The sequence below is a fragment of the Pogona vitticeps genome, chromosome 13 (assembly GCF_051106095.1).
Source record: "Pogona vitticeps strain Pit_001003342236 chromosome 13, PviZW2.1, whole genome shotgun sequence".
Taxonomy (NCBI): domain Eukaryota; kingdom Metazoa; phylum Chordata; class Lepidosauria; order Squamata; family Agamidae; genus Pogona; species Pogona vitticeps.
Window position 1 is genome coordinate 21041883 of NC_135795.1, and position 27951 is coordinate 21069833.

Consider the following 27951-nt stretch of genomic DNA (forward strand, 5'->3'; position numbering starts at 1 on the left):
GCGTGGGAATGAGGGTGCCTCATTTGTTGATGGTCACTGCGAATACCTGGAACGCTGGCGAGAAATGAAGTCAACAGATACTAGAAAGGGAAGCAAGGTCCGTACAGCGATTCTCTGGAGGCTCCGGATACCTTACCCGGTTTGCAGCCCAGCTGATGAGAAATGGGTTTCAGCAGCAGCATCATGAACCTACAGATTTGTGGTTTTGCAAAAAATGAAATAGAGGGTTTTCCAGATGCGGCTTTTATTTTTCAGTCATTTTGCTATATTTACAGTGACCAGAATCTAGCTGAATATTATTTACAAGGATGTAGCTAGGACCAGTGAAGACCCACCAATTAACGACACTCCAATTAAAGCATGCTACTAGGAATTCAGTGGGCGCTGTGGGCTGCCATCACACTGGCAATAAGAACCGCATTTAAGCATTGTTTAAAAGCATCAATTTATATTTTATCGTTTACACAATGCGAGGGCGAAATCGATTTATATGGTCTGCCAATCGAGGTTTTTTCCCCCCAACTGGCAACCAGGGGCTCTTTAAAACACTTCTAAAGTTGATTCGGTTCAATGTGGTTTTCGTGGAAATGAGTTGACTTCAGCAGAGTAGATGCCAAAACTGGTTTAAATCACCAGAAATAAATCTATTTTCATGGGAATGTCGTCACCGGTTCAAATGCCACGTGACTTGAATCTGATTTTTTAAAAGTCTGATCAGAAACTGATTCAAACTGCCAGTGTGACCACACAATTACTCCATTGTGTTGCCGGAGATGGGGATTTCACAGTGCCGATTTTATGGGGTCCTGTGTCCGTATGGATTTAAGCATTTTCTTTTCTGCCTCATTGCGTTTTCCCACTGCTTTTATTTCTTACTGTTGTGGAAGAGAGAAATAATTCCAGGGTCACTGCGTCAATTTTCTGGCTCTTGGGAGGGGGGGTCTAGAAACCCAGGTCTCCCCAATTGGAGTCCAAATGAAACGCTGTTTAAGGCGGGAAAGGCAGAATACTGGCCCCATGTTGGCTAGCAATAGTCGTGGGAAAACCCAGATTTTCCAACTCCTGACGTATCTCTTTGGGCTGTAATATGAAGAAGGTCAGGTACCATGTGAGAAGTTCCAAGAGGCATGTTTGTATTCCATGATCTCCACTTCTAGAGGTTTTCTTCAGCTCCTGGAATGTGAGCCTCCAGACGGGTCAGAGCGGATCACAGGCGAAGAGGGAAAACGTAGTTTCGGGGCACGAGGCCGGTTTTCACCCCTAACTTCCCCCTCCACCAGTTAGGGTCGGAGCCGTCCAGGATCTCAAGGACGTCCCCTCTGCAGAAGCTCAACTGGGACGAATTTTCGGCCGCGTAATCGAACTGAGCTTGCACATATTTTGCCTTCTTGGGCTGCGTGTAAAAGAGAGCAAAGGTTAAAACAGAGGCTCACCGTTGGAGCGTCCTTAGAGGTGAGCTGCTCTTAAGAGGTAAACGACTAGCATTGATCCTAGCATAAGTTTTCCTCAGCTGCGCCAAACCACTTGGCCTTGTATTGGGATTGGTCATCAGGAAGTCCACCTGGGCTTCCTTGGCCAGTGGGATGGTCTAGGTGTGGGAGCTTCGAAGGAATTAGGTCTCTGGAGGGAAAATGTTTTATCATCTTCTAAATAAATACACGGCTGGCATCTCATCTAGTTCTTCCTTGAGGCAAAGGCTGAGAGGAAATAGCAGGCTGCTCACCAACCAGCCGGGCTTCTCCCATCTCCTCTTAGGGATTGCCAAAAAAGTGATCTCAGTGGGAAATGGCTCCCTCCCTGTTTTCCACCCACTTCGCTTTTATCCCCTTATATTCCTTTTGATTCAACAGGAGTTTGAAACAATGCCGTGCCAGGGAGTGGGGGGCGGCGGGGAACCCTGTCTGTCTCCAGCCAAAGTGGGGAAGTAGAAAAGAGGAAAGAAACAGGAGTGATAATCCTTTATCTGGCTATCAGGTCGTCTAATTCCGGGGAAGAAACTACCTTTCCCAAAGTTGGAACTTTTCCCAGGGATAGGAAGGTCCTCGCTCTTACCTCCTGCATTTCCCCATGATCTCGGAGGAAGAGCTGGCCCTTCTTCACGATGGTAGTGGTCCTGTAGAAATCCACCAGTTCGTTGATGGAGTTGAATTTCTCGTCCCAAAGGTGGTACTTCCCGTTTTTCTCTCGCAGGACCTTGAAGTGGAGCACCTGCTCTCCGGAGCTGTAAAGAGAAGGCAGAAAGGGACCCTGGATGATGCCGGATGAGGGAGGTGGCGCCAGGCCAGGGCAGAGGGTTTTCCCCGCCGCCCCCAGCAAGGATCCCATCCACGACGGCTTCAGAGCGGCTCAAGCCAAGAGAAAACGCCGGCGGCCGTGATGTGTCTGGTGCCTTGTGGCCACCCGCAACGCCGCGTGGATCCCCTTCTTTCCAAGCAAGCCACAACCCCTTTCCCCCTCGACCCCGGAGCTTATTTTACACGTCTGCACACTTTTAATTTTATTTCTTTTTTCTTTTCTGGTTCTGTTAATTGCAAGAGAGATTGAGCCCACCCGTTACGAAGGTGCCTCAAAACGCAGTGAGGACGGCAACGTAGGCGAAGAAAAGCGCCGATCCGCGAAGGGGGCTGTTTGGGTCTTCGCCCATTCGGTTAGTGTTTTTGAGCGCTGTAATCCAAAAGAGAGAGGAAAAAGGAACTTTCCCAGTTTCTGCCCTGCGTGCATACGGTGTGCTTCCTAAGAGGCTGCTTTATCTCCATGCTACAAATATTTAGGCCTTCCTGCTCATATGTGGCATCTACATCTAATGCATTGTGATGCCTGTTTGCTTAAAATGAAACCCATTGAGTGTTTCAGGGCTTACTCCCTAGTAAATGGATGTAGATTTGCAGCTTCCAGAGGGTAAATCAGAATCTTTCTGACCTTCAGCTTGGACAAAGTTCCTTTTTCCGGGGTATGGGGGAGGGAGGAACTACAATTCCCAGAATCCTCCAGAATTCAGCATGGTCACTGGCTTGAGGCAATTTGGGATGAATTCTGGGGAAAAAGGGACTTTTGCTTCCCAGCTGTATTATGAACACACCGATAGCTGCGGGAATTTCTCTTCCGTTTCAGAAATGTGTTTCTTCCCTAACCTCGCTTTGTTTCGGGAAGCGTAGTACAGTGGGAAGGTGTCACTGACCTGCAGTTAATGTTATTATACGTCTGGGTGTCCCGAAACCCTTTGGTGATCTGTTCCCAATGGCCCAGACCCCTAGGGGGGGAAAAAGATTCCAGCGTTACCTTTTTACATACCTGTGTCCTAAGATAAACTTTTTTAAAAAACGTGTACCGTTGCATCCTGGCCCTTGCCGAAGGGTTGAGACAGGTTTTATTTCCAAGTTCCCAGCAAAACCTGACTGCAACATTCACATTAAAATATAATTAAGGTCTCTTTCTCTCTTCGCCCAGGTTTGCCGTAATCTGTCAGCCACGGACGTCAGCCGAAGGAAAAGACGTAAAAGGGCCAGCAGAAGAAGAGCTTTCTGCAAAGGGGTGCGGTTTTCCCTCCCAGACTGCCAGGATTCAGGTGGTGACTTGCTTACGGGAAGGAGCCCCTGCAGATCCATCATTGCAAATAGCATTTTAATGACTTCTGTGAAAACAGTGGAAAGCCTGGAAATGGTTCCCACATCGCGCTACAGGTCGGGAGGAATACAGGAGGCCAAGGTACGAAACGTCCTGTTCCAAGATCTTGAAGCACTAAGGAGTTCTCCTTTCCTTGGCGTCTGTCTGAACCTCAAGGACACTAAGGAGTAATCCTTCCTAGTGACAGTGGGACCCCCTTTATCCACGGGATCAGTATCCACTGATTCACTTATCCATGGTCTAAAAATATTAAAACAATAATCCTAGGAAAATAGATATATTTTTAAAGGGGAAGTTGCCAGAACTGGCCACTAGAAAGCACCAGAGGCTATGCTGTGTGTATAGCCTTTGCTATTAGAATAGAGTTCACTATAATCTCTGTTTTTCAGCATCTGTGGAGGTGGGGGGAATTGGAACTCATATCCTGTGGATGTGGGGGGGTCCTGCTCTATTCGCGTGTGGATTATGTACCATTAAAGCCTAGGATGAGATGTTAAGGAGAGGTTTATCATTGCTGTATAAGCCCAATGATTTTCCATTTTGGAAAACCAGGATTTGAACCCAGATCTTCCGAGCTCTGGTCTGACAGCTCTACCTGCCATGTCCGGCTGGCTCTCCTAGACTCGGAACAGGAGGGAACAGGAGGCACAAGCCGAGAGAGAAGCAAAGGCCTGCCAGCGTGGGTAGCACAGTGTGGGGCAGCCCCTCGGCATAACGCGCCGGTTGTTGCAAAGGGCACAACCTGCCATGAAGGGGACGGTTTGTCAACAGGAAACCAGATGGACGCTGAGCCCAGATGGAAAGTGTCATCCAAAGGCTGCTTTTGACTCCGGAGTAAAGGCAGCCAGGCGAAGCATGCTTCTCTAAAGACATGACAAAGAGCCTGAAGAACGCTTTGGAACAGGTCATCAAGAACGGGGTCCCTTCTAACAGGGGGACACGGCCCATATGTCCCAGCAGAAGCCTTCCTCGCCTCTCCACATTGCAAACCTGCTTCCTTTTCTTTTGGGATTGGTCATCAGGAAGCAAGCATGGGCTTCATTTGCACGTTTGCCTGCTCAGGCATGGAGCTTTGAAGGAATGACATCCCTGGAGGGAAAAACATTATATTGGGTCCGGAAAAAGAATACTTGAGTGCAGGATGCTGACTTTACTAACAGTGACGATTTATGCTCTATGTTGCCTCCCATGTCACAAGTGCCTTGGTTTCTGATGCCAGCTTCTGGGAAGCGCCCCCCCCCAACTCTGCATCTTAGTGAACCTGCTTTAGATGGTCTCCTTTTTGCCAGTCAGAGGCTCAACCCACAAGCTGAGTCGCTCAAGTTCAGGTGGTGACATGGAGGGGAGTCCAGTCTTCATCCCATCTTTCTTCATTGAGCCAGACTCATTTTACAGGTGAAACCTGTGTGCGTTTTGGTCCATGCACCTTTAAGGAGCGACCTCTCTTCACCTTTGTCCGAGGTAAACCCACGTGTGTTTACAGGCACATGGAATCTAGCGTGATGATGGCTGGAGGGCAAGATAAAGCCTCTCCCTCTGGGCCACCCCAAGCAGCTGAAATTCATCATGACAAGGTGGATTCTTAAAAATGCACGTCCCTCCTTTTGCCTCACAAGAGACACACATATTTCAAATTCTAGTTGTTAATTTTTTTCCCCAACAGCACTGAAGGCTGACAAGGACTCAGAACGGTTGCTAGCATTTCTGCAGGTGGAACGTTCATTGCAGCACTCCTTTTCTTGCAACCAGAGAGCTAGCAGTGCAGGGAGGGTGGCTGTCTAGCACCCATTCTCCTTGACGTGCTAGCTTTCTCCATACAAGGGGCATCAAAGACTGTGAAACGTTCTCTGGCTGCAAGAGCGAAAGACAAGACGGCTTAAAAGTTGAACAAACGGAGATCCTCCTTTGGTCATTCCATCCGGCGGGATCTCAGAGCTAAAGAAGTTTCCATCTTTTGAACAATGAGCAGGGCTTCTCTGAAGGGTCCATGCCTTTTCCCCTACTCTGCTGCTTTCAGCCGTCAACGAACTGAAAACCTGAAAGAGTGACGCTTCTATTCACTGGGGGCGGAAATGGTCCCCATCTGTGTAGAACTCTTCTACCGTAAGTCATCGGCCATTCCGAATCTGAGCTTGGAAAAGTTGCTTTTCTTACAGACCACGTCCTGGAAAACCGCAGCCAAGTGAGTTAGTCAAAGTTATTAAAACATCAAATCATATGAAACGGCAATCTGCACACTGCAGGTGGCCTCGGTGTCCATGCCAAGGATTGGACATCCATGTGTGGCAGGGATCCCAGGTTTCTCTTCCAAACCGCACTCCCTCCTACACAGAGATTTCATGTCTTACAGAATTCTGGATTAAAACACATGCTAAGCTACATCGAGAGCATGCCTTTAAAAAAAAAGCATATCATCATCCTTACACTTAAGCAAGCGTGTCCAGGCCTAGACGAGATCAGGACCGACATGTAAACGTTGCAAACAGAACTGTGTTCTTTCCGATCGCTGTGGCGGCCGCGCAGTCAGAGATCATGGCAGTTCATTGTGTGTGTTAGCTTCTCTTTCAAACTCTCAATCAACGTCGGTGGTTCAGCTTCGAAGTGGCGATAACCATGTTTTCCTCAAGCATATCTCGAAGCGAAGGAACAAATACCTTCCTAGGCTTTCTTACATGGGGGTGGCAACGCTCGCCGTGTAAACAGAAGCAGCCTCCTGCCGGTCCCCCTGAAAGGATGTGCGATGGGTCAGGGCACCCTCTGGTGTCGGAACGGCAAAGTTTCACGGCGTTTGCCCCTGGTTTCCATCTGGAAAGTGCCATTTGCCAAACCACAGGTCAAGTCTTGGAGAAGGAAAAGGGAAAGGATGATCCAGTTCTTACAAAAATGTCAAGATGGATTGGAGAAAGACGGAGCAAGAGGTCTGGAAGGTGCTGCCTTAGGGGGTCATGAGACAGGCCACCAGCTCCAAAAATGACCGACAACTTAGGTTTCTGTGTAGGAAGGTGGGAGTTATTCCATAACAAACGGCAAAAGCACAATGCATTTTAAAAAGTAGTTCTTAGAAGTTAATGATCCGTGTCTTGGCAACATATGTTTGCTTGGAAATACAGGGATGTCTTAGAATTAGCTATATTGTGGTCCGAAAGATGGTGATGGAAGGAGGCCCATGGATCCCTGGTCGCAAGCCATGTCAGGCAGAGCACATCACAGAACCCTAAAATGGTAGAGATGAAATGGACCGAAGGATAATCTGAGCCAGCCTCTTCCAATATAAAAAAATCCACATCTAAAGCATTATTGACAGATGGCCAGACGGAGGTGTCTAAAGACTTCCAGAACCATCGTTACTATTGTCGTTGTCATCATAGAATTCTAGAGCTGGAAGGGATCCTGTGGATCCATGTGAGTTAGTGGGAATAAATTGGCATAGGAAAACCAAGAAGCTTTGCAGGAGCCAAGAGACAATATTGGAGATAGGGATGATTCTCAGCAGCCATTGGAACTGGTTCCCTGTTTTTTTGGGGGGGGGGGTCCCTATTAAGTGTGCAGCAAAACCTGCCTGGCTTCCTATGCAGGCATCTATTTAAACTATATGCTCGTCTTTAGTATTCTTATTCCAGATCCTCTTCTCAAATTATGAGGTGGGTGTTAGTAGGGGGAAGAGAGGCCCTTTTGGGAGCGATAACTTACTATGCAACAGAGAGGTTTGTCTGATGCCATATTTATGTTATTTCTGGGTGCCTGATGAAGGCCTGTTATTCACCCAGTCCTTTTAAAGTCTAGGCTTTTCAGTTTTTCAAAGTAATTGTTTTCGTTGTGTTTTCAATTTTTAATCTGTTTTTGTTGTTGTTGTTTAAATTTGTATTGCCAAGAGGGTCATGTGGAGTACTAGCAGGACCTATATAAAGTTTACCAGGTCAGTGGGGCTGGTCAGCCTTGGGAGGCAGCACATCTAGGAGAAGGAAAACTCCGACTCCAAACCTCCACTGCCTTGTGGCTCTATCCACAGATGGAAAAGGCTTCAGGAGTCAACCTTGAGGCAAATTCCAGAGCCGGAGTCCCAGAGGTAGTTTGTGTCTGCTGGCAACTCCTGCGACGTCGCTGGGAAGGTGGAGGTAAGGGGCTAGTTTCTGCTTATTTTTGGATTTTTTTGTTTTTGTCTTTTTGTTTTGTTTTGTTTTGTTGCAGCCCCAGGGACTTGCAGTGTTTCATTTTAATTCTTTTGGTGATTTTTTTCCTTTGGCCAGAATGCATTTTACTGTACTGTATTTGTCTGCTTTTAAAGTCGGAAATGGTGTTCCAAAGGTTTCTTGGGCTGATGGAGGTCTAAAATGCAGCTTAGACTGAAGTCTCAACACACACACACACCCATGCTTTCTTTTTGTGATGAGGAGTTCTGTGATGGAAGGATGTTTGCTGATTGCTGGTGCAAGCCCTCCCTCTTTTAAATATAAAAGGTGTTTGGCTTGGTTGAAAAGGTGCTCCTTTTTAAAGGTGCTCTATTTAAACGGTGTTCCCTCCTTTCCAGCTTTTTTTTAAATCCTAAAAAGCGCTTGGCTTAGTTTAAATCTGCTTGGCTTTAAAGTTTTCCTGTTGAAATGGTGTCCGTTGGTTCCCTCCGTGGTTTCCTGCACTTTCTTCATCTTAGGTTAAAAGCAGAAAAAAGAAAAAAAATTCTCTCCCTAGTGATACAGGACGGATTCACCAGCTTTGCATCCGTTCCGATGGGAACCAATGCTTTGATGTGTAATTGGCGCCTCTACATAAGAACAAAAAATAGCCGGGGGTGTACTTTTACTTTCTACTTTTGTTTCGTATTTTTTCCATCTTGATTATACTGATATTGTCAATGTAAATTGTTGTTTTAATTGTTTTTATGAATCATTTTATTGTGAGCCGCCCTGAGTAGTCATGTGTCTAGAAGGGAGAGGGGTAAACATCTAATAAATAAATAAATTAAATAGGCAGCAGGGTGGGTGAGTGGGTGGGGGACCCATCCAACCCCTCATTGTGACATCACTGAAGCCTGGCCAAAATTTTGGAGGATAATCTCCTTGCTCATCCTTGCCTGCCCCACTTGGGCAGGAAATCATGGTGGAGGCCACAAGGTTTGCCTACCTGATTGTGGTCCTCGGATCTCTGCTTTCAAACGAAGACCCTGGCCATGCACCAGAACTCCAGAGCCGAGATCTGGGGGACCTCTTCGCCAGCCTGGAGGAGGAGCAACCCTGGGATGACTCTGACGGGGATGCCGAAGCCAGCGTGCCATGGGGGTTCTTGAACATCTTCCTCCCAGCATTTTATTATTTGTTAGGCTCTCTGGTTTCGTATTTGTGTGAAATCATGTGGGGGCGGCTGGGAAACTGGCTCACTTCATGGACAGTGACGGTTCAGCGGCGGCGAGCTGAGGTGAATTCGAACCCGGAGCCGGAACAGCATGGTGACGGGGCCCTTCCATCATCTTCCAGATATGCTCCCACCGTGCCAGGTGCCTCTGGATCCCAGGAGAGACGCTGCCAGTGCATGCTACATGAAGAGAACAGGGTGCTGGATTTGGAGACACTGGGGGCTGTGTGCCTGAAGAAAGATACTGGTTTCTGCTGGACGAGCCAGACACTCTCCGCTGTCAGGGACTGCTCACTGTCTGTTAACACAGGAGCAGCAGCAGCAGAGGCAGAAGGAGAAACAAGCGGAGGAGCGGCCCCTGGTGCAAAAGAGGACCGAAGCCCAGAGGCCAGGTTCCGGCGGCCGGACATCGAAGGTCAGCTGGGGTGCGCCCTTCTCCCGGCCTCTCCCGAGGAAGGAAGGGAAGCCGCAGAAGAAGGACCACCGGATGAGGAAAGGGGAAGGGAGGAGGCCGGCGGCCTCCAGCCGGAGCTAGTCCCAACGCCGCGCTGCACGCCTCCCCCCCCTTCCGAAGAAAACATCGTGGAGGCCCTGGAGCCGCCCTTGGAACCACCCAGAAGGGGTGAGGCGGAGGAGACCCAGCCCCAGAGAGACTCCTCCTCCAGTGGGGTCCCCTCGCTGGCCCTCAACGCAGAGGGAGCAGCAGCAGCAGCAACACCAGGGGCGGAAGGAGAAGCGAGGCCCCCAGGAGCCAGCGCCCTTCCGCCCTCCTCCGTCCAGGGCACAGCGGAGGCTCGTAAAAAGGGGGGGAAGCGCCCCCGGCCGGAGAGGGAGAGAAGCCAGCCTTCCCGCAGGGGAGCCCCACCTCCCTTCGCTCGGGAAAGAGCAGCCGCCACAGGCGGGAGAAAGGCAGGGAGCCGCCAAGAGCGCCGATGCGGAGAGCCCCCCCAGCCGTCCACCGACCAAAGAAGGGCCAAAGGAAGACCCTTTGCCAGACCAAGGCCGGGCTGCATCCCATGGGCCAGCTTGTGCCCCTGCCTTGTCTGGGCCAAGGAGAAAGTAAAACGAGCCATGAATAGGCTGGTGGACCGCCTGCGGCGCCGGCGCCGGGTGCCCCCACCCAACAACCTGGACCCGCACCCAGCGGCCGGTGGCCGGAGCGCCCCTCGCCCAAGAGACCAGGTTGGCCAGTCGTACAGCATCCGCAGCCCGGTGGACGAAGCCAGGGCTGACATCCAACCCGTGGACGGGAGAGGCGCAGAGAGCCGGAGAGGGTTCAATGGGCGAGGGCACCCCCAGCCGTCCTCCGACCAAAGAGGGGGCGAAGTGGCACAAGGCCGGGCCAGCCCAAATGTGGATTTGTTTGCGAACAGGCTGATGGCCCCACGCGATGACCTGGACCCGCACCCAGCGGCCGGTGGCCGGAGCGCCCCTCGCCCAAGAGACCGGGTTGGCCAGTCCTACACCATCCGCAGCCCGGTGGACGAAGCCAGGGCTGACATCCAACCCGTGGACGGGAGAGGCGCAGAGAGCCGGAGAGGGTTCAGTGGGCGAGGGCACCCCCAGCCGTCCTCCGACCAAAGAGGGGGCGAAGTGGCACAAGGCCGGGCCAGCCCAAATGTGGATTTGTTTGCGAACAGGCTGATGGCCCCACGCGATGACCTGGACCCACACCCAGCGGCCGGTGGCCGGAGAGCCCCTCACCAGCACCTTATTAATTAAATACAATTTGATGCAGCAGATTTTTAAGAGCAACTCCGTTTTTCGAAAGACTTACTTGACAGAGATGGAGAAATCCCCTGGGCTGCTTTCGCTCTCTCTGAGAAGAAAAGCTCCTCGAAAACGCCTCTTTAAAAGAATCTTCTCTGCTTCCTGCCGGGATATTTTGCCTGAGTACCAGCTGGAGGAGAAAGTCAGGAAGTCAGAGCAGTTGTCCGGACTGAGAACGGGGAGAACATAAGAATTACACATGCCTTTTGACTGCGAAAATGGCACTCAGTGGGGTCTAACGAGCCTCCCTCAAAACGAACAACAGGAGCCAGTTAAAGCATCAGGCGAAGACGCCGGAGTCCTGGGTTCGAATCCCAGTTCAGCCATGCAATTATTAAGAGACCTCTTTCAAATCAAGGGAAAAGCGGAAGCAACTTACGGATGAGGCTTCATTTTGATGTAATTTTGGGGTACAAATCCTTCCAGGCCTCCAAGCTCTGCTTTGTACCAGTTCAGGTCCTCATCCATGTTCAGGATCTTTGCATTAAAAAGGAACGGTGGGGGTGGGAGTTAGGGACCGTGCAATTTGTGAGTGCCACCCTGACCCTGGGCAGACACGTCCCTCCTCATCCCCACCAGCTCTCAACATCTCAGCCCAAATTCTGATTCTCCAGGATTCTGCCCCTTTCCCAGCGAACAAAATTTCCTCTCCTTGTTGTTAAATCTGCATTATGGCTTAATGGCTTGAATGGGTGCCTTATGCATTCTCTTGGGGGAAAATGTGGGGCAGCAATATTTTAAATAAATACATAATTAAGATTGAATCCTCACGCAGCTCTTGCCCTGCTAAATAGGAGGGAGAGGCGTTTCCCAGCATGGACCCAGCCACAAACTCTTCTGGTTAATGGTTGCTGTCCAAGGCAGAGCAGCAGGGCTGGGTTAAAAACATGGGCAACCCCGGGCCCTCCTTAAGAGTGTCCTCCTAAGCCATGTGGTGGTCACTCTGTCCTGGGAGAGTTTTGGAGAAATGGCATGAAACAGTGGGATTTATTTATTTATTTATTTATTTATTTATTTATTTATTTATTTATTTATTTATTTATTTATTTATATCCCGCCTATCTAATCAATTAAGATTACTCTTTCATTTATTTACTGCTGTTTAGCTGTCCTTTCCTTGGGAGGAGCCAATGATAGGGCAGGAGGGGGGGCAAGAGCGACAGTTGAGGGGGGAAAATGACAGTTAACATTTACAGAGAGAAGGAAAATGACAGTTAGGAGTTAGAGAGAAGCACAAGGTAGATAGTTATTTGGAGAGGAAGAGTTAGATGAGGGATTAACACATAGATAATAGTTAATAGTTAATACACATAGTTAATACATAGATTGAACAGTTGGAATTATAAAGCGAATAAAGAAAGTTATAATAGAGAATAGATAATTAGTAAAAGTATATTGTTCTTCTGAATAAAAGTATCATCAAACCAATGCATAAACAAATCCCTTTTAAGGACACCAAGCATCTGTGATTTAGCCTTTGTGATTTACATAACAATAAAAGAACATCTGTAATTTAAACCTCTGATTCTCAAACTCAAAAGTTCAATTAACCTGTTGGACTTGGCAGCACACGTGTCTGAAATACATAATTGGTATTAGGGGAGTAATACCTAGTGGCAGCGTGTAAAGTGAAAACGCATCCTGAGGGGGGAATTTATGTTTAAGGGCAAAATAAGCAGGGGCCACAAGGGGAAACGCCACACACCCCATTACAGCAAATCAGCACCTCTTCACAGAGTTCACACAGCATACCGAATAAGAGAAATCAAGAAGTGCTCTGGATGAATTCTCAAAGTTTACAGTATTTATTGACCTATTCTGTGTAAAGTTTATTTAATGAACCCTTCGTATATATTTATATACTGCTTTTTGACCAAAAGGCCATACATTTGCCTTTTTGAAAAAAGAAAAAAAATGTTCTTACAGCAAAAGGCCCACAGCTTTTCCTGCCCAATCCTGAGGCGTCGCAGTTTATAGACTTAAAATATGTTTACCTCACCTTCCCCCTTCAAAAGGTGGCTTATATAATTAAAAGACAATCTTTGAAAGCTGAAAGCAGCAAGTTTACAAATATTTATAAGATCTAAACAAGAACACACACACACAGAGTAAACCAAGCTATACCAAAAAGCACACTCCAAGCAATAGGTTTAATGTTTAGTATTTATTTATTTCATTTATTTACTGCTCCTTAGCTGTCCTTTCCTTCATATCCTTCATCTAAGTCCCATTTTGATTTTTTTAAAAAGAAAAATTGAATAAATAAAGCTGGCCATGCTTTGCCTCAGGGAGATTTGGGGGAGGGGAAGGGGCTGCCTCTCTGGTTCCCCTCAGGCACCATTTTGTGGGGCTGTCTTCTTCACGCTGCCCCTCAGGCTTTAAAAGCTATTTTGTGGAAAGGGACATAATTTATTCCCTTCCTTGGAGTAAGAGAAATCAAGAAGTGCTCTGGATGAATTCTCAACACTTCCCTTTCCTTATGTGGACTTAAGCCAAGCTGCAGTTCCTGCAGGTGATGATTAATAACACAGATTTAAGTGGTCAGGGTTTTGGGACATCTGTCTTTACTTCAAAGAAGGTGCTCTCAGCAGGGTCTCAAGTACACTCTTTAACATCACAACAATCCTGGGATATGGGTGACATAAAGAAATAGAACTTATCCTCATGATCCTGAATAAGGGACCTCCTCATCACTGTATGCCATCAGGTGGACTCCAACTTCTGCACCATTAACACATTTGGACACCTTTTGATCTAAATAGAAAAGGGACCCATCTAAATAATTATCTTTGGGATTTTCTCCCAATTAATGCTTGGTTACCCTAAAGGCAAATCAGTTGTTGAACAGAGAATCTGGAACATAGAATTACAAGAACATTTCACAGTTTACTGTGTACATTTAGTGCATTAGGAAATAAGATCTTTGTGCCCTCTACGTACTTGACTAATTTAGCTTTTTCCAAATTCAGGAAAGCTTTTGCAGTAGCCTAATTTAAAGTGTTGCTTCCTGTGCTTTTGGAGGAGAGATATCAGAGAGTAGCTTATCCATGCTGTTTACGTCCTGTAATAGTCAGGAAGTGGAAACTGTAGTGCATGTTCTTTTACAGTACTGTATTCCTTCTACTGGGACCTTTGTAAAGAATTTCTTTTATCCTTCAAAAATTCATTGGTAGAACAGATGAATTTTATATATTTCTGTTACTTTCTGGTATACTAATCAAGTAGACAAATTTTGTGCAGCAGTTGTAGCCTGCTCTGGGCAGCTAACAATAATACAGTACATAAAAGTATTACTAGTATTAGTAGTAAATGTCATCATAAAGCAATCTGTTAGTTTATGTCTTGGTTAAGGATGCCCACAGAGGCAAATCTCAGGCTTTGGGGATATTATTTTGGATGGTGGAGCTTAAGACTATTTAAAATAATCATTATTGCCCAATTTTTGTTTGTTTGTTTGATCCATACCACTTCTGTACAAAACATCACACACAGGCAACAATTTCTGCCATGCTGTGTTACAAATACAGGTACAGAGCTTTTGCTCAGGCTAGAGGGAGTGAAAAAGGTGGAAACTGCAGAATGTGGCAGCCTTTTTATAAAAATTATACTTCCTTTAAAAAATCCAGTTAATGTGGCCTGAGGAATTCTGTTAGTTGTGGTAAAAAAAAGTTATCTTTCCTTCCTGAAAGCACTGGGCAATCCTGTTTCTTTGGTGCCTGATGGCAATAATAAATATTTAACTTCTAAATCCAAGTTCACTTTCTGTCTCATCCCCCACATGAAAAAGTTTTCCTTTTTCCATTTTGGGGAGAACAGTGCAGAGATTTTTGCAGGGTTTATCGTGTGCAAAGCATATTTATTGACTTATCTTGTGAAAAGTTTATTTAATGAACCCTTTATGTATACTTATATACTGCTTTTTGACCAAAAGACTATACATTTGCCTTTTTGAAAAACGAAAATGTTTTTACAGCAAAAGGCCCACACATCTTTTCGTGCCCCATCCTGAGGTGTCATGGTTTATAGACTTAAAACATGTTTACCTAGCCTTCCCCCTTCAAAAGGTGGCTTATATAATTAAAAGACAATCTTTGAAAGCTGAAAGCAAGTTTACAAATATTTAAAAGATCTAACCAAGACCAGGAGTAAACCAAAGCTAGACCAAAAAGCACATTCCAAGCAATGGGTTTCATGTTTGGTATTTATTTATTTCATTTATTTACTGCTGTTTAGCTGTCCTTTCCTTGGGAGGAGCCAATGATAGGGCAGGAGGGGTGGGGGCAAGAGCGACAGTTGAGGGGGGAAAATGACAGTTAACATTTACAGAGAGAAGGAAAATGACAGTTAGGAGTTAGAGAGAAGCACAAGGTAGACAGTGATTTGGAGAGGAAGAGTTAGATGAGGGATTAACACATAGATAATAGTTAATAGTTAATACACATAGTTAATACATAGATTGAACAGTTGGAATTATAAAGCGAATAAAGAAAGTTATAATAGAGAATAGATAATTAGTAAAAGTATATTGTTCTTCTGAATAAAAGTACCATCAAACCAATGCATAAACAAATCCCTTTTAAGGACACCAAGCATCTGTGATTTAGCCTTTGTGATTTACATAACAATAAAAGAACATCTGTAATTTAAACCTCTGATTCTCAAACTCAAAAGTTCAATTAACCTGTTGGACTTGGCAGCACACGTGTCTGAAATACATAATTGGTATTAGGGGAGTAATACCTAGTGGCAGCGTGTAAAGTGAAAACGCATCCTGAGGGGGGAATTTATGTTTAAGGGCAAAATAAGCAGGGGCCACAAGGGGAAACGCCACACACCCCATTACAGCAAATCAGCACATCTTTACAGAGTTCACACAGCATACCGAATAAGAGAAATCAAGAAGTGCTCTGGATGAATTCTCAAAGTTTACAGTATTTATTGACCTATTCTGTGTAAAGTTTATTTAATGAACCCTTCGTATATATTTATATACTGCTTTTTGACCCAAAGGCCATACATTTGCCTTTTTGAAAAAAGAAAAAAAATGTTCTTACAGCAAAAGGCCCACAGCTTTTCCTGCCCAATCCTGAGGCGTCGCGGTTTATAGACTTAAAATATGTTTAACTCACCTTCCCCCTTCAAAAGGTGGCTTATATAATTAAAAGACAATCTTTGAAAGCTGAAAGCAGCAAGTTTACAAATATTTATAAGATCTAAACAAGAACACACACACACAGAGTAAACCAAGCTATACCAAAAAGCACACTCCAAGCAATAGGTTTAATGTTTAGTATTTATTTATTTCATTTATTTACTGCTCCTTAGCTGTCCTTTCCTTCATATCCTTCATCTAAGTCCCATTTTGATTTTTTTTTTAATTGAATAAATAAAGCTGGCCATGCTTTGCCTCAGGGAGATTTGGGGGAGGGGAAGGGGCTGCCTCTCTGGTTCCCCTCAGGCACCATTTTGTGGGGCTGTCTTCTTCACGCTGCCCCTCAGGCTTTAAAAGCTATTTTGTGGAAAGGGACATAATTTATTCCCTTCCTTGGAGTAAGAGAAATCAAGAAGTGCTCTGGATGAATTCTCAACACTTCCCTTTCCTTATGTGGACTTAAGCCAAGCTGCAGTTCCTGCAGGTGATGATTAATAACACAGATTTAAGTGGTCAGGGTTTTGGGACATCTGTCTTTACTTCAAAGAAGGTGCTCTCAGCAGGGTCTCAAGTACACTCTTTAACATCACAACAATCCTGGGATATGGGTGACATAAAGAAATAGAACTTATCCTCATGATCCTGAATAAGGGACCTCCTCATCACTGTATGCCATCAGGTGGACTCCAACTTCTGCACCATTAACACATTTGGACACCTTTTGATCTAAATAGAAAAGGGACCCATCTAAATAATTATCTTTGGGATTTTCTCCCAATTAATGCTTGGTTACCCTAAAGGCAAATCAGTTGTTGAACAGAGAATCTGGAACATAGAATTACAAGAACATTTCACAGTTTACTGTGTACATTTAGTGCATTAGGAAATAAGATCTTTGTGCCCTCTACGTACTTGACTAATTTAGCTTTTTCCAAATTCAGGAAAGCTTTTGCAGTAGCCTAATTTAAAGTGTTGCTTCCTGTGCTTTTGGAGGAGAGATATCAGAGAGTAGCTTATCCATGCTGTTTACGTCCTGTAATAGTCAGGAAGTGGAAACTGTAGTGCATGTTCTTTTACAGTACTGTATTCCTTCTACTGGGACCTTTGTAAAGAATTTCTTTTATCCTTCAAAAATTCATTGGTAGAACAGATGAATTTTATATATTTCTGTTACTTTCTGGTATACTAATCAAGTAGACAAATTTTGTGCAGCAGTTGTAGCCTGCTCTGGGCAGCTAACAATAATACAGTACATAAAAGTATTACTAGTATTAGTAGTAAATGTCATCATAAAGCAATCTGTTAGTTTATGTCTTGGTTAAGGATGCCCACAGAGGCAAATCTCAGGCTTTGGGGATATTATTTTGGATGGTGGAGCTTAAGACTATTTAAAATAATCATTATTGCCCAATTTTTGTTTGTTTGTTTGATCCATACCACTTCTGTACAAAACATCACACACAGGCAACAATTTCTGCCATGCTGTGTTACAAATACAGGTACAGAGCTTTTGCTCAGGCTAGAGGGAGTGAAAAAGGTGGAAACTGCAGAATGTGGCAGCCTTTTTATAAAAATTATACTTCCTTTAAAAAATCCAGTTAATGTGGCCTGAGGAATTCTGTTAGTTGTGGTAAAAAAAAAAGTTATCTTTCCTTCCTGAAAGCACTGGGCAATCCTGTTTCTTTGGTGCCTGATGGCAATAATAAATATTTAACTTCTAAATCCAAGTTCACTTTCTGTCTCATCCCCCACATGAAAAAGTTTTCCTTTTTCCATTTTGGGGAGAACAGTGCAGAGATTTTTGCAGGGTTTATCGTGTGCAAAGCATATTTATTGACTTATCTTGTGAAAAGTTTATTTAATGAACCCTTTATGTATACTTATATACTGCTTTTTGACCAAAAGACTATACATTTGCCTTTTTGAAAAACGAAAATGTTTTTACAGCAAAAGGCCCACACATCTTTTCGTGCCCCATCCTGAGGTGTCATGGTTTATAGACTTAAAACATGTTTACCTAGCCTTCCCCCTTCAAAAGGTGGCTTATATAATTAAAAGACAATCTTTGAAAGCTGAAAGCAAGTTTACAAATATTTAAAAGATCTAACCAAGACCAGGAGTAAACCAAAGCTAGACCAAAAAGCACATTCCAAGCAATGGGTTTCATGTTTGGTATTTATTTATTTCATTTATTTACTGCTGTTTAGCTGTCCTTTCCTTGGGAGGAGCCAATGATAGGGCAGGAGGGGTGGGGGCAAGAGCGACAGTTGAGGGGGGAAAATGACAGTTAACATTTACAGAGAGAAGGAAAATGGCAGTTAGGAGTTAGAGAGAAGCAGAAGATAGATAGTTATTTGGAGAGGAAGAGTTAGATGAGGGATTAACACATAGATAATAGTTAATAGTTAATACACATAGTTAATACATAGATTGAACAGTTGGAATTATAAAGCGAATAAAGAAAGTTATAATAGAGAATAGATAATTAGTAAAAGTATATTGTTCTTCTGAATAAAAGTACCATCAAACCAATGCATAAACAAATCCCTTTTAAGGACACCAAGCATCTGTGATTTAGCCTTTGTGATTTACATAACAATAAAAGAACATCTGTAATTTAAACCTCTGATTCTCAAACTCAAAAGTTCAATTAACCTGTTGGACTTGGCAGCACACGTGTCTGAAATACATAATTGGTATTAGGGGAGTAATACCTAGTGGCAGCGTGTAAAGTGAAAACGCATCCTGAGGGGGGAATTTATGTTTAAGGGCAAAATAAGCAGGGGCCACAAGGGGAAACGCCACACACCCCATTACAGCAAATCAGCACATCTTTACAGAGTTCACACAGCATACCGAATAAGAGAAATCAAGAAGTGCTCTGGATGAATTCTCAAAGTTTACAGTATTTATTGACCTATTCTGTGTAAAGTTTATTTAATGAACCCTTCGTATATATTTATATACTGCTTTTTGACCCAAAGGCCATACATTTGCCTTTTTGAAAAAAGAAAAAAAATGTTCTTACAGCAAAAGGCCCACAGCTTTTCCTGCCCAATCCTGAGGCGTCGCGGTTTATAGACTTAAAATATGTTTAACTCACCTTCCCCCTTCAAAAGGTGGCTTATATAATTAAAAGACAATCTTTGAAAGCTGAAAGCAAGTTTACAAATATTTAAAAGATCTAACCAAGACCAGGAGTAAACCAAAGCTAGACCAAAAAGCACATTCCAAGCAATGGGTTTCATGTTTGGTATTTATTTATTTCAGTGGTCCCCAACGTTATCCACATACAGATCTCCTGAGGTAATCCCAGGTTGATCATTTTTAAAAACAACCTATTTGATAGAATGGTATTAAAAGCAGAGCTATAATCCATAAACAACAGCCTCGCATAATGTTCTAAGTGGCTCAATACAATATGGAGTACGATGGACACAGCATCATCAGTAGATCTATTTCTCCTGTATGCAAATTGCCATGGATCCAAAGAAGGTGGAAGACTAGCCTTAATGTAATCCAGCACCAATCTCTCAAAACATTTCATAATAACAGATGTTAAAGCTACTGGTCTATAATCATTGGGAGATACCACAGCTGACTGCTTCGGGACTGGCACTATAATAGATGTCTTCAGGCAAGTGGGGACAGAACACTGCAACAAGGATAGATTGAAAATATCCTAGGGAGGCTCTCCGCAATGGGAATCGGTGGCTTGGCCCTTGCCTGGCTCTGATCCTTCTTGGAGGACTGCCTTCAGAGAGTTCAGCTTGGGGAGAGTGTTTCAGCCCCATGGAGCCTCAATTGTGGGGTTCCGCAGGGCTCGATCATCTCCCCAATGCTGTTTAATATCTCTATGAGGCCGCTGCGTGGGGTCATCAGGGGGTGTGGAGCATCGTGCCATCAATATGCTGATGACACACACCTCTACATTTCCTTTTCTCCAGCTGCAGTGGATGCCGTTCTGTCCCTTCAACACTGCCTGGGGGCCGTACTGCAATGGATGCAGGAGAATGGGTTGAGGCTGAACCCGGACAAGATGGAGGCCCTGAGGGTGGGTGGCCCCTCCATCGGTGGCTTGGGAAACTCGCTCTCTTTTGGGGGGTTGACTCTCAGCGCGAAGAGTGAGGTTTGCAGCTTGGGGGTCCATCTGGACCCGGCGTTCACCATGGAAACGCAGGTGGCGTGAGTGGTCCATTCCGCCAACTGCCATCTTTGGCGGATTGCCCAGCTTCGTCCCTATCTTGATGGCGGGCCCCTCACCACTCTGGTCCATGCCCTTGTAGTCTCGAGATTAGACCACCGCAATGCGCTCCACGTGGGGCTACCTTTGAGGTTGATGCGGAAGCTTCAGATGGTGCAGAATGCGGCGGCCAGACTCCTTAGGTTTCCGCGCTTTTTTTTGGATTTGGTTTTCTCTTTTTGTTTTGTTTTTTGCAGCCCCAGGGACTTGTAGTGTTTCATTTTAATTCTTTTGGTGATTTTTTTCCTTTGGCCAGAATGCATTTTACTGTACTGTATTCGTCTGCTTTTAAAGTTGGAAATGGTGTTCCAAAGGTTTCTTGGGCTGATGGAGGTCTAAAATGCAGCTTAGACTGAAGTCTCAACACACACACACACCCATGCTTTCTTTTTGTGATGAGGAGTTCTGTGATGGAAGGATGTTTGCTGATTGCTGGTGCAAGCCCTCCCTCTTTTAAATATAAAAGGTGTTTGGCTTGGTTGAAAAGGTGCTCCATTTTAAAGGTGCTCTATTTAAAAGGTGTTCCCTCCCTCCTTTCCAGCTTTTTTTTAAATCCTAAAAAGCGCTTGGCTTAGTTTAAATCTGCTTGGTTTTAAAGTTTTCCTGTTGAAATGGTGTCCGTTGGTTCCCTCCGTGGTTTCCTGCACTTTCTTCATCTTAGGTTAAAAGCAGAAAAAAGAAAAAAAATTCTCTCCCTAGTGATACAGGACGGATTCACCGGCTTTGCATCCGTTCCGATGGGAACCAATGCTTTGATGTGTAATTGGCGCCACAAAAAATAGCCGGGGGTGTACTTTTACTTTCTACTTTCGTATTTTTTCCATCTTGATTATACTGATATTGTCAATGTAAATTGTTGTTTTAATTGTTTTTATGAATCATTTTATTGTGAGCCGCCCTGAGTAGTCATGTGTCTAGAAGGGAGAGGGGTAAACATCTAATAAATAAATAAATTAAATAGGCAGCAGGGTGGGTGAGTGGGTGGGGGACCCATCCAACCCCTCATTGTGACATCACTGAAGCCTGGCCAAAATTTTGGAGGAAAATCTCCTTGCCTGCCACCATCCTACCCCTCATTGTGACATCACTGAAACCTGGCCAACATTTTGGAGGAAAAGCCTCGCCTGGCACACTTGGCCAAGTGATCATGGGGGACGCCACAAGGCTCGCCTACCTGATTGCGATCCTCAGCTCTCTGCTTTTAAAGAAAGACCCTGGCCAGACACCAGAACTCCAGAGCCGAGATCTGGGGGACCCCTTCGCCAGCCGGGAGGAGGAGCAACCCTGGCGGAACTCTGACGGGGATGCCGAAGCCAGCGTGCCATGGGGGTTCTTGAACATCTTCCTCCCAGCATTTTATTATTTGTTAGGCTCTCTGGTTTCGTATTTGTGTGAAATCATGTGGGGGCGGCTGGGAAACTGGCTCACTTCATGGACAGGGACGGTTCAGCGGCGGCGAGTTGAGGTGGATTCGAACCCGGAGCCGGAACAGCATGGTGAGGGGGCCCTTCCATCATCTTCCAGATATGCTCCCACCGTGCCAGGTGCCTCTGGATCCCAGGAGAGACGCTGCCAGTGCATGTTACATGAAGAGAACAGGGTGATGGATTTGGAGACCCTGGGGGCTGTGTGCCTGAAGGAAGATTTTGGTTTCGGCTGCACGGGCCAGACACTCTCCGCTGTCAGGGACTGCTCACTGTCTGTTAACACAGGAGCAGCAGCAGCAGAGGCAGAAGGAGAGAATGTGCTTCCAGCAAGCCCATCTTCTGAGAAGCCGCCCGAGCTGCCCCCTCCCCCTGAAGAACCAGTGGAGGCCCTCGTGCAGCCCCTGGAGTCGCCGGGAAAGGATGAGGCGGCAGAAGAAGGACCACCGGATGAGGAAAGGGGAAGGGAGGAGGCCGGCGGCCTCCAGCTGGAGCTAGCGGGGACGCCGCGCTGCACGGCTCTCCTCCCTTCCGAAGAGAAAGACGTGGAGCCCCCCAAGCCGCCCCTGGAACCACCTACAAGGGATGAGGCAGCAGCAGGACCAGAGGATGGGAGAGGGGGACTGGAGGAGGCCAGCAGCCTCCAGCTGGAGCTAGTTGTACTGCAGGGCTGCAGGGCTCCCCCCCCTTCCGAAGAAAATGTGGAGGCCCCCGAGGCGGAGGAGACCCAGCCCCAGAGGGACTCCTTCTGCAGTGGGGTCCCCTCGCTGGCCCTCAAGGCAGAGGGAGGAGCAGCAGCAGCAACACCAGGGGCGGAAGGAGAAGAGAGGCTCCCAGGAACCAGCGCCCTTCCGCCCTCCTCCGTCCAGGGCACAGCGGAGGCTGGTAAAAAGGGGAAGCGCCCCCGGCCGGAGAGGGAGAGAAGCCAGCCTTCCCGCAGGGGAGCCCCACCTCCCTTCGCTCAGGAAAGAGCAGCCACCGCAGGAGGGAGAAAGGCAGGGAGCCGCCAAGAGCGCCCACAAAGAGGGGCCCCCCGGCCATCCTCCGACCAAAGGAGGGCCGAAGGGGGACAAACCCGGGCCAAGCCGAAGCCGGGCTGCATCCCATGGGCCAGCTTGTGCCCCTGCCTTGTCTGGGCCAAGGAGAAAGTAAAACGAGCCATGAACAGGCTGGTGGACCGCCTGCGGCGCCGGCGCCGGGTGCCCCCACCCAACAACCTGGACCCGCACCCAGCGGCCGGTGGCCGGAGCGCCCCTGGCCCGAGAGACCGGGTTGGCAGGTCCTTCTACACCATCCGCAGCCCGGTGGACAAAGCCAGGGCCCGAGTCGAGCCGGCCGACATCCAACCCATGGACCGGAGAGGCGCAGAGAGCCGGAGAGGGTTCAATGGGCGAGGGCACCCCCAGCCGTCCTCCGACCAAAGAGGGGGCGAAGTGGCACAAGGCCGGAACCAGAGGACACAACATGGGGAGAGAAGGGTCAGAGGGAGAGAAGCACAGAATTGACATCCGATCCAGAGCAAAGCGAAGCCAAAGCAAAATGAATCTTAAGTAATCTGGAGCATCTGTTTACCGGGATTGGGTAGGTGGGTGGGTGTCATCCACGTCAACGCAGCACCAACCGGCCAACTCCCTGCTCAGCTGGCCCACAGCTATCCTAACCTGTTACCCTTGCATCGTTAGCTGGCCGAAGACGCATCCCAGACACCTCTTTCTCCATGCTCTGAAGGAAATTTAATTAGATCACAATGACTGTAGTCCTTGCATATTAATTACCTTTTCATAGGGGCAATAGTGATACTTTTTGATGGGACTCGTGCATATGAATACATCTGTCCTGCAAAGAGAGAGAGAAAGAGAGAGAGATGGAGGGGGGAAATCTATTTTTCATTCATATATTGCATTTTCTTTTCTGTTAAGATTTCAAAGTACTGTACTCTCTGTGGATGTCACAAGCGCTCTCAGAGGGACGGATCCCCTTGGCTCATACTGTCCCATTAGCATCCCCAGCAGCTCCGCCCTCTTCACTTTTTGTAACTAAGGGGAGAGAGGGCTGAAGCCAGAATCCGTCTACAAGCAAAGAATGAGCATTTATCTTCAACAGTCATCCATGGTAAATCCGGAAGTGCTCAATGGGACAGCTGCCCTTCCCACAGCTATGCTTCAGAAGAGAATCCCAAACTCTAGGGCTCCATCTTCATCAGAAACACAAATGGCTTCCAATAAATATTATTTGTTTACTGATGGATGTTTTTTGTACGCTGCCTTTCACCCCGCAGGGGAGCCAGGGCGGATCAGAAACAATTATTAGACATGAAAAACAACATAGGAAACTATACTAAAAAATAATTAAACATCTGTCGACAAGACAAGCATAGTCAGCACTCTGATGCCTTACTGGAGATTTTGTGGGGTCTCCCATTCATCCCTGATTATATTTGGAACTGGGATTTCCCTTCCCCTCCCCGGACTAATCCCATTGCCGAAGACACGCAGCTGTCACTCATATGTACTGACGGTGATTCCCCTTCGGTTACGTGACGGCATCTCTGTACTCACGCTTCTAATTTTGCCATCTGCTTAACAGCTTCTACGGCTCCTGGCAAAGGATCGAGTTCTAGGAAGAAATACTTTGATTCCCAAATGCTGATAGCTTTTTCCTGCACGAGAGTAGGAGAAGAAGGGGAACACCAGAAAAGAAGCTTGTCATTCAATCGGTTCTTCTTCTCTTCCCAGAAGGGGAAACAACCTTGAGATCCGTTCCTCAGCAATATTTGCAATCAGTTGTTTGCATCCGTGCTTTTAAAAAAGAAAACTACCACGTTTGGCTCCGGGAGTCATTCTTTTCTATATTTTTGGAAACCTCCAAACACAGCTTTCAAGTACCGTACAGGTTGGAGGATTTGGGCGCTTATAGTTTTAAAAAGTAACTTCCCCAGGTTCTGACATGGCAGGTGGCAGAAGCTGGCGGGCAGCCATGTCAGAACCTGGGGAAGTTACTTTTTAAAACTATAAGCACCCAAATCCTCCAACCGGTACAGTACTTGAAAGCCATTTCATTTCGGATAATGGTAGGGCCGGCCTTGCTTCCAGCAAGGGATCTGGGCCATGAGACCAAAAAAATCTACCAAAGCAGCCATTTGGCACACCTTAAAGAATATGTAAACCAAGGACTATGTCCTAGAATCTCTTAAGATGCCCAGAAATCTTGTTTTGGATCATAGGGCAAAACATGGAAATGGCTCCCCCCCCCTTTCTTTTTGGATTAAAACCTCCAGAATCATCCGCTAGCATGACCAGTGGGGAATGGTGAGAGTGGTATTTTTAAATAGGTAACTCTTCCTCTGCATGAGAAGCTGCCTTTTAGCAGAGGCTGCTAACATTTGAAAATGTCATAGAAGGCCAGATCAGACAGTAGAAAGTGAGATGAAAATGTACAGGAAGGAAGGAAGGGAGGGAGGGAGGGAGGGAGGGAGGAAGGAAGGAAGGAAGGAAGGAAGGAAGGAAAAAGAATGGAATGGAATGGAATGGAAGGAAGGAAGGAAGGAAGGAAGGAAGGAAGGAAGGAAGGAAGGAAGGAAGGAAGGAAGGAAGGAAGGAAGGAAGGAAAAAGTTTACTCTGCCTGGGTCTGTATGGTTGTTTTGCATATGCCTTGGCACCATCTCTTATCTCAAATTTCATTTTTTCCTTCTTCAAAAGATATTAAAAGCAGTCAATAAGCAGGCTGAACACAGGGTGTTGTGGCACCCCGGAACTGCAGTGCTGTTCAAACAGCCTGTACTTTACACTTTGAACAAAGACCTAAGGATGTTGCCTTGTAAAGGCAGCAAACTATGATTTTGAAAAGGAAAAAAAAAAGACAACAATCCACTGCATTCACAACACTGGAAACTCTCTCAGCTTGTCAAATTGCATTCCTAGATGTAGAAAAACAGCAGACGGGATTCGGAAGAAGTTTCTACCCTCTCCCCCCCCCAACAGTCTTCACTTTACTTGGATTTTGAGAAGATTAGCTGAATGCCTGGCTGTTCTGAGTACCGGGCGGGTAAAGCAAATCCAGAATAAATGCATGCAGGTCATAACAGGGGTATCTCCTCATTATTTTTCTATCTCATTGCTTTGTCAGGACAATTGAATTGTGTCAAGGATTTTGAAGAAATGTCACTAAGGCGTCTGCTTCTCCCTGCTCAGCCCTTTCAGGCAGTCCTTCACACTGCCAGCATGAAGTATAACTTGACTGAGTTAATTGAACAGCAGCAGAGTGCATTGAAACGCATTGGCTGGGATCCAGTAGTGAGTTGCAACTAGAGCAGGCCCATTGAATCAGTGGCTCCATCAATTCAATGGGTCTGCTCCAGCTGAGACTTACTACTGGATACCAACCACTGTCATTACACGAACCATCAGTAGATAACACACAGTCTTGTACCAGAAATTATAAATATCATCTCTTGGTTTCAGTACAAAGGGAAGCTTCTGAACACTCCAGAACCATTCAATCAATTTTTGCACCGAGGTCTTCTTCAAACACTTCTGCCTTCTGCTACAAAAGTTCTATAATTCTTACGTAGTTTAATTTGATTTCTGCCTGCCATGTGCCCAGCATCACTGTGCCCTTAGAAAAGCTAAGTCCGTAACCAGCAAATAGGTGCAGGCATCTCTTGCTGCTTCCGTGATGTCACAGCAACCAAGCCAATGGCATCCAAGGAATCATTCATTAAATAAAAGAGAGAACTTTCTGCTTGTCACCGGGATACCATAGTCAAAGCTCATCATCTGCGAGGTGGCGAATAGAAAAGGGGATATTTGCATTTGAATATACGAATGCGAATCATAGCCAATGATCCCCCATCTCTAGTGGCCAGGGATGCTAGGAAAACCCACACCATCCCTTTGCAAGCACTGAAGCCCAGTTTGCCAAGCAGCTTCCGAAGTGGACCTTAAACCTGGGTTCCAACCTGGCCAAGGATAAGGGAGAGAGCCTTTCCCTTTTCTAGCCTTTCCCCTTCCAACTGACCTACCTTCTAGGGCGGTTGTGAAGACAAAAAGCGGGGCGCATGAGCCGCTGGAAAGCACCTCCAAAGGCGAGTCATTCCACGCCACCCCACCACCCCTTGTCCTTCCCTTCTTTTTGCCCTTCCTTGCAGGCCCCTCGGGGCAGAGCCCCCTTGGGAAAGGCAACCGAGGAGGAGGAGGAGGAGGAGGAGGAGGAGGAGGAGAACTCGAACTCACGCTCAGCTCGGGGGCCAGCTGCCCGTATTGCTCGGAAACCCAGAAGCCCCGGCGATCCTCCAGGGCGATGTAAGGCTGGCCCGGGTACTTGGCGCGGAACTTCTTGAGGAAGCCGCCTTCGAAGTCGGCCAGCACCCCGTCCATGTCCACCAGGACCCGCAGGCGCCGGGAGGGGGCCCCGCTGCGGCTCCTCTGGGGCTGCCCCCCACCCAGGCACCCCGCCATCCCTGCCAGGGCCAGGAAGGGCGCGCAGCCTCTCCGCGCCGGCAGCGGCGGCGGGGGCAAGAAGCCGCTGCCCGAGAAGATCATGGCAGAGAGAAAGAGAGAAAGGCTCTTCTAGGAAGGCTGGACGGGGACGCGATCCGGGGATCGGGCCCGATTGCAAACCAGCCGGCGCGCCCGCCTTCCCCCTAGCTGCATCGCGGGCCAGCTTCTCTGCAATGCAGGGAGTCCTGAGGACGGGATGAGGTCAAACGAGTCCGGGGATTTCCTTATTATTATTATTATTGCTATTATTGCTGCTGCTGCGGGCTTTTGCCGTTCTGCAGCCTGAGGTTCTTTGGCAGCAAAGCGAGAGGGCTGCGATGATCCCTCCCCTCGGACTCAATGGGGTTGCGCCCCGGTTGCCCTGCCAGGGAGGAGGAGGAGGAGGAAGGGGGCGAGAGGGAGAGGGCAAGCCGGTGAGGATGGAGACCCGGGCATCTGGGTCAAAAGAGAAAGGGGGGGGAGAGAGAAGGGCGAGGAGATCAACTGGGTGCAAAGGGAGGAGAGGGCTTGTTTGGGGCTCTTGCAAAAAAGGCAGGCGCCTGCAAGGACGGAGGGGAAGAGGCGGCGTCCCTTTATCCCCCCAGGATGGCCGGCGCCCTTGCGCGCCGGGTCTGTCAGTTGCGCCCGCGGGGCTGTCAATGTCAGCTCAACTCCGAGCCGGCTTTTGCAGCCCGTCCAGTCCGGCCCCGCGACGGTCCTCTTTCTTTCCCCAGGCGAGGAGGAGGAAGGCGAAGAGGAGGAGGAACCGGGCGGAGGGGAAGCGAGCAAAACCCCAGGCGCGTCGCCGCCGCCCCCGCCTCCGGGTTCCCGCAAGCGTGCGCACGACCTGCGGTGGTCACAACCCCAGTGGCCGCCCGAGGCAGGCTCAGAGCTAGAAAGGGTGGCAGATTTCC

At 47.1% G+C, this 27951-nt stretch overlaps 3 protein-coding genes across 5 annotated transcripts in view; 2 read left to right on the forward strand and 1 right to left on the reverse strand.

Moving 5' to 3' along the window:
• Positions 1–1296, forward strand: part of SLC5A10 (solute carrier family 5 member 10) — a 54643-nt gene extending 53347 nt beyond the window's left edge. For both annotated transcript variants that reach the window (XM_072982633.2, XM_078381343.1), the window contains one exon: positions 1158–1296. The gene's annotated coding sequence lies outside the window, so the exon portion shown is untranslated. The remainder of the gene's footprint in view (positions 1–1157) is intronic.
• Positions 228–27943, reverse strand: GRAP (GRB2 related adaptor protein). Its single transcript, XM_072982642.2, has 7 exons — positions 26792–27943; positions 24118–24218; positions 23335–23395; positions 11120–11217; positions 10748–10870; positions 2053–2221; positions 228–1393 (listed from the first exon to the last, which is right to left on the reverse strand). Exons 1-7 carry the CDS (start codon positions 27098–27100, stop codon positions 1208–1210), a joined length of 1047 nt encoding a protein of 348 aa, XP_072838743.2. The 5' UTR covers positions 27101–27943; the 3' UTR covers positions 228–1207.
• Positions 7634–27951, forward strand: part of LOC110084712 (H(+)/Cl(-) exchange transporter 7) — an 80923-nt gene continuing 60605 nt past the window's right edge. The window contains exon 1 of one of the 2 annotated variants that reach the window (XM_078381337.1): positions 7634–7739. Coding sequence is in view for 1 of the 2 variants with exons in the window: in XM_078381336.1 (XP_078237462.1) it covers positions 11122–11139 (18 nt within the window). In the remaining variant the exon portion in view is untranslated. Of the gene's footprint in view, positions 7740–10863; positions 11140–27951 lie in introns of those variants that run through there. The other variant, XM_078381336.1, reaches the window with a different exon arrangement.

Bases quoted from the DNA above. Each gene is read 5' to 3' on its own strand.
- GRAP (XM_072982642.2), bottom strand. From the start codon at position 27,100: ATGATCTTCTCGGGCAGCGGCTTCTTGCCCCCGCCGCCGCTGCCGGCG. The intron at 2,222-10,747 runs GTAAGTCTTTCG...TTCTCTTTACAG, and splicing joins GATTTCTCCATCTCTGTCAA to CTCCGGAGAGCAGGTGCTCC. The intron at 1,394-2,052 runs GTAAGAGCGAGG...TTTTACACGCAG, and splicing joins ATCATGGGGAAATGCAGGAG to CCCAAGAAGGCAAAATATGT.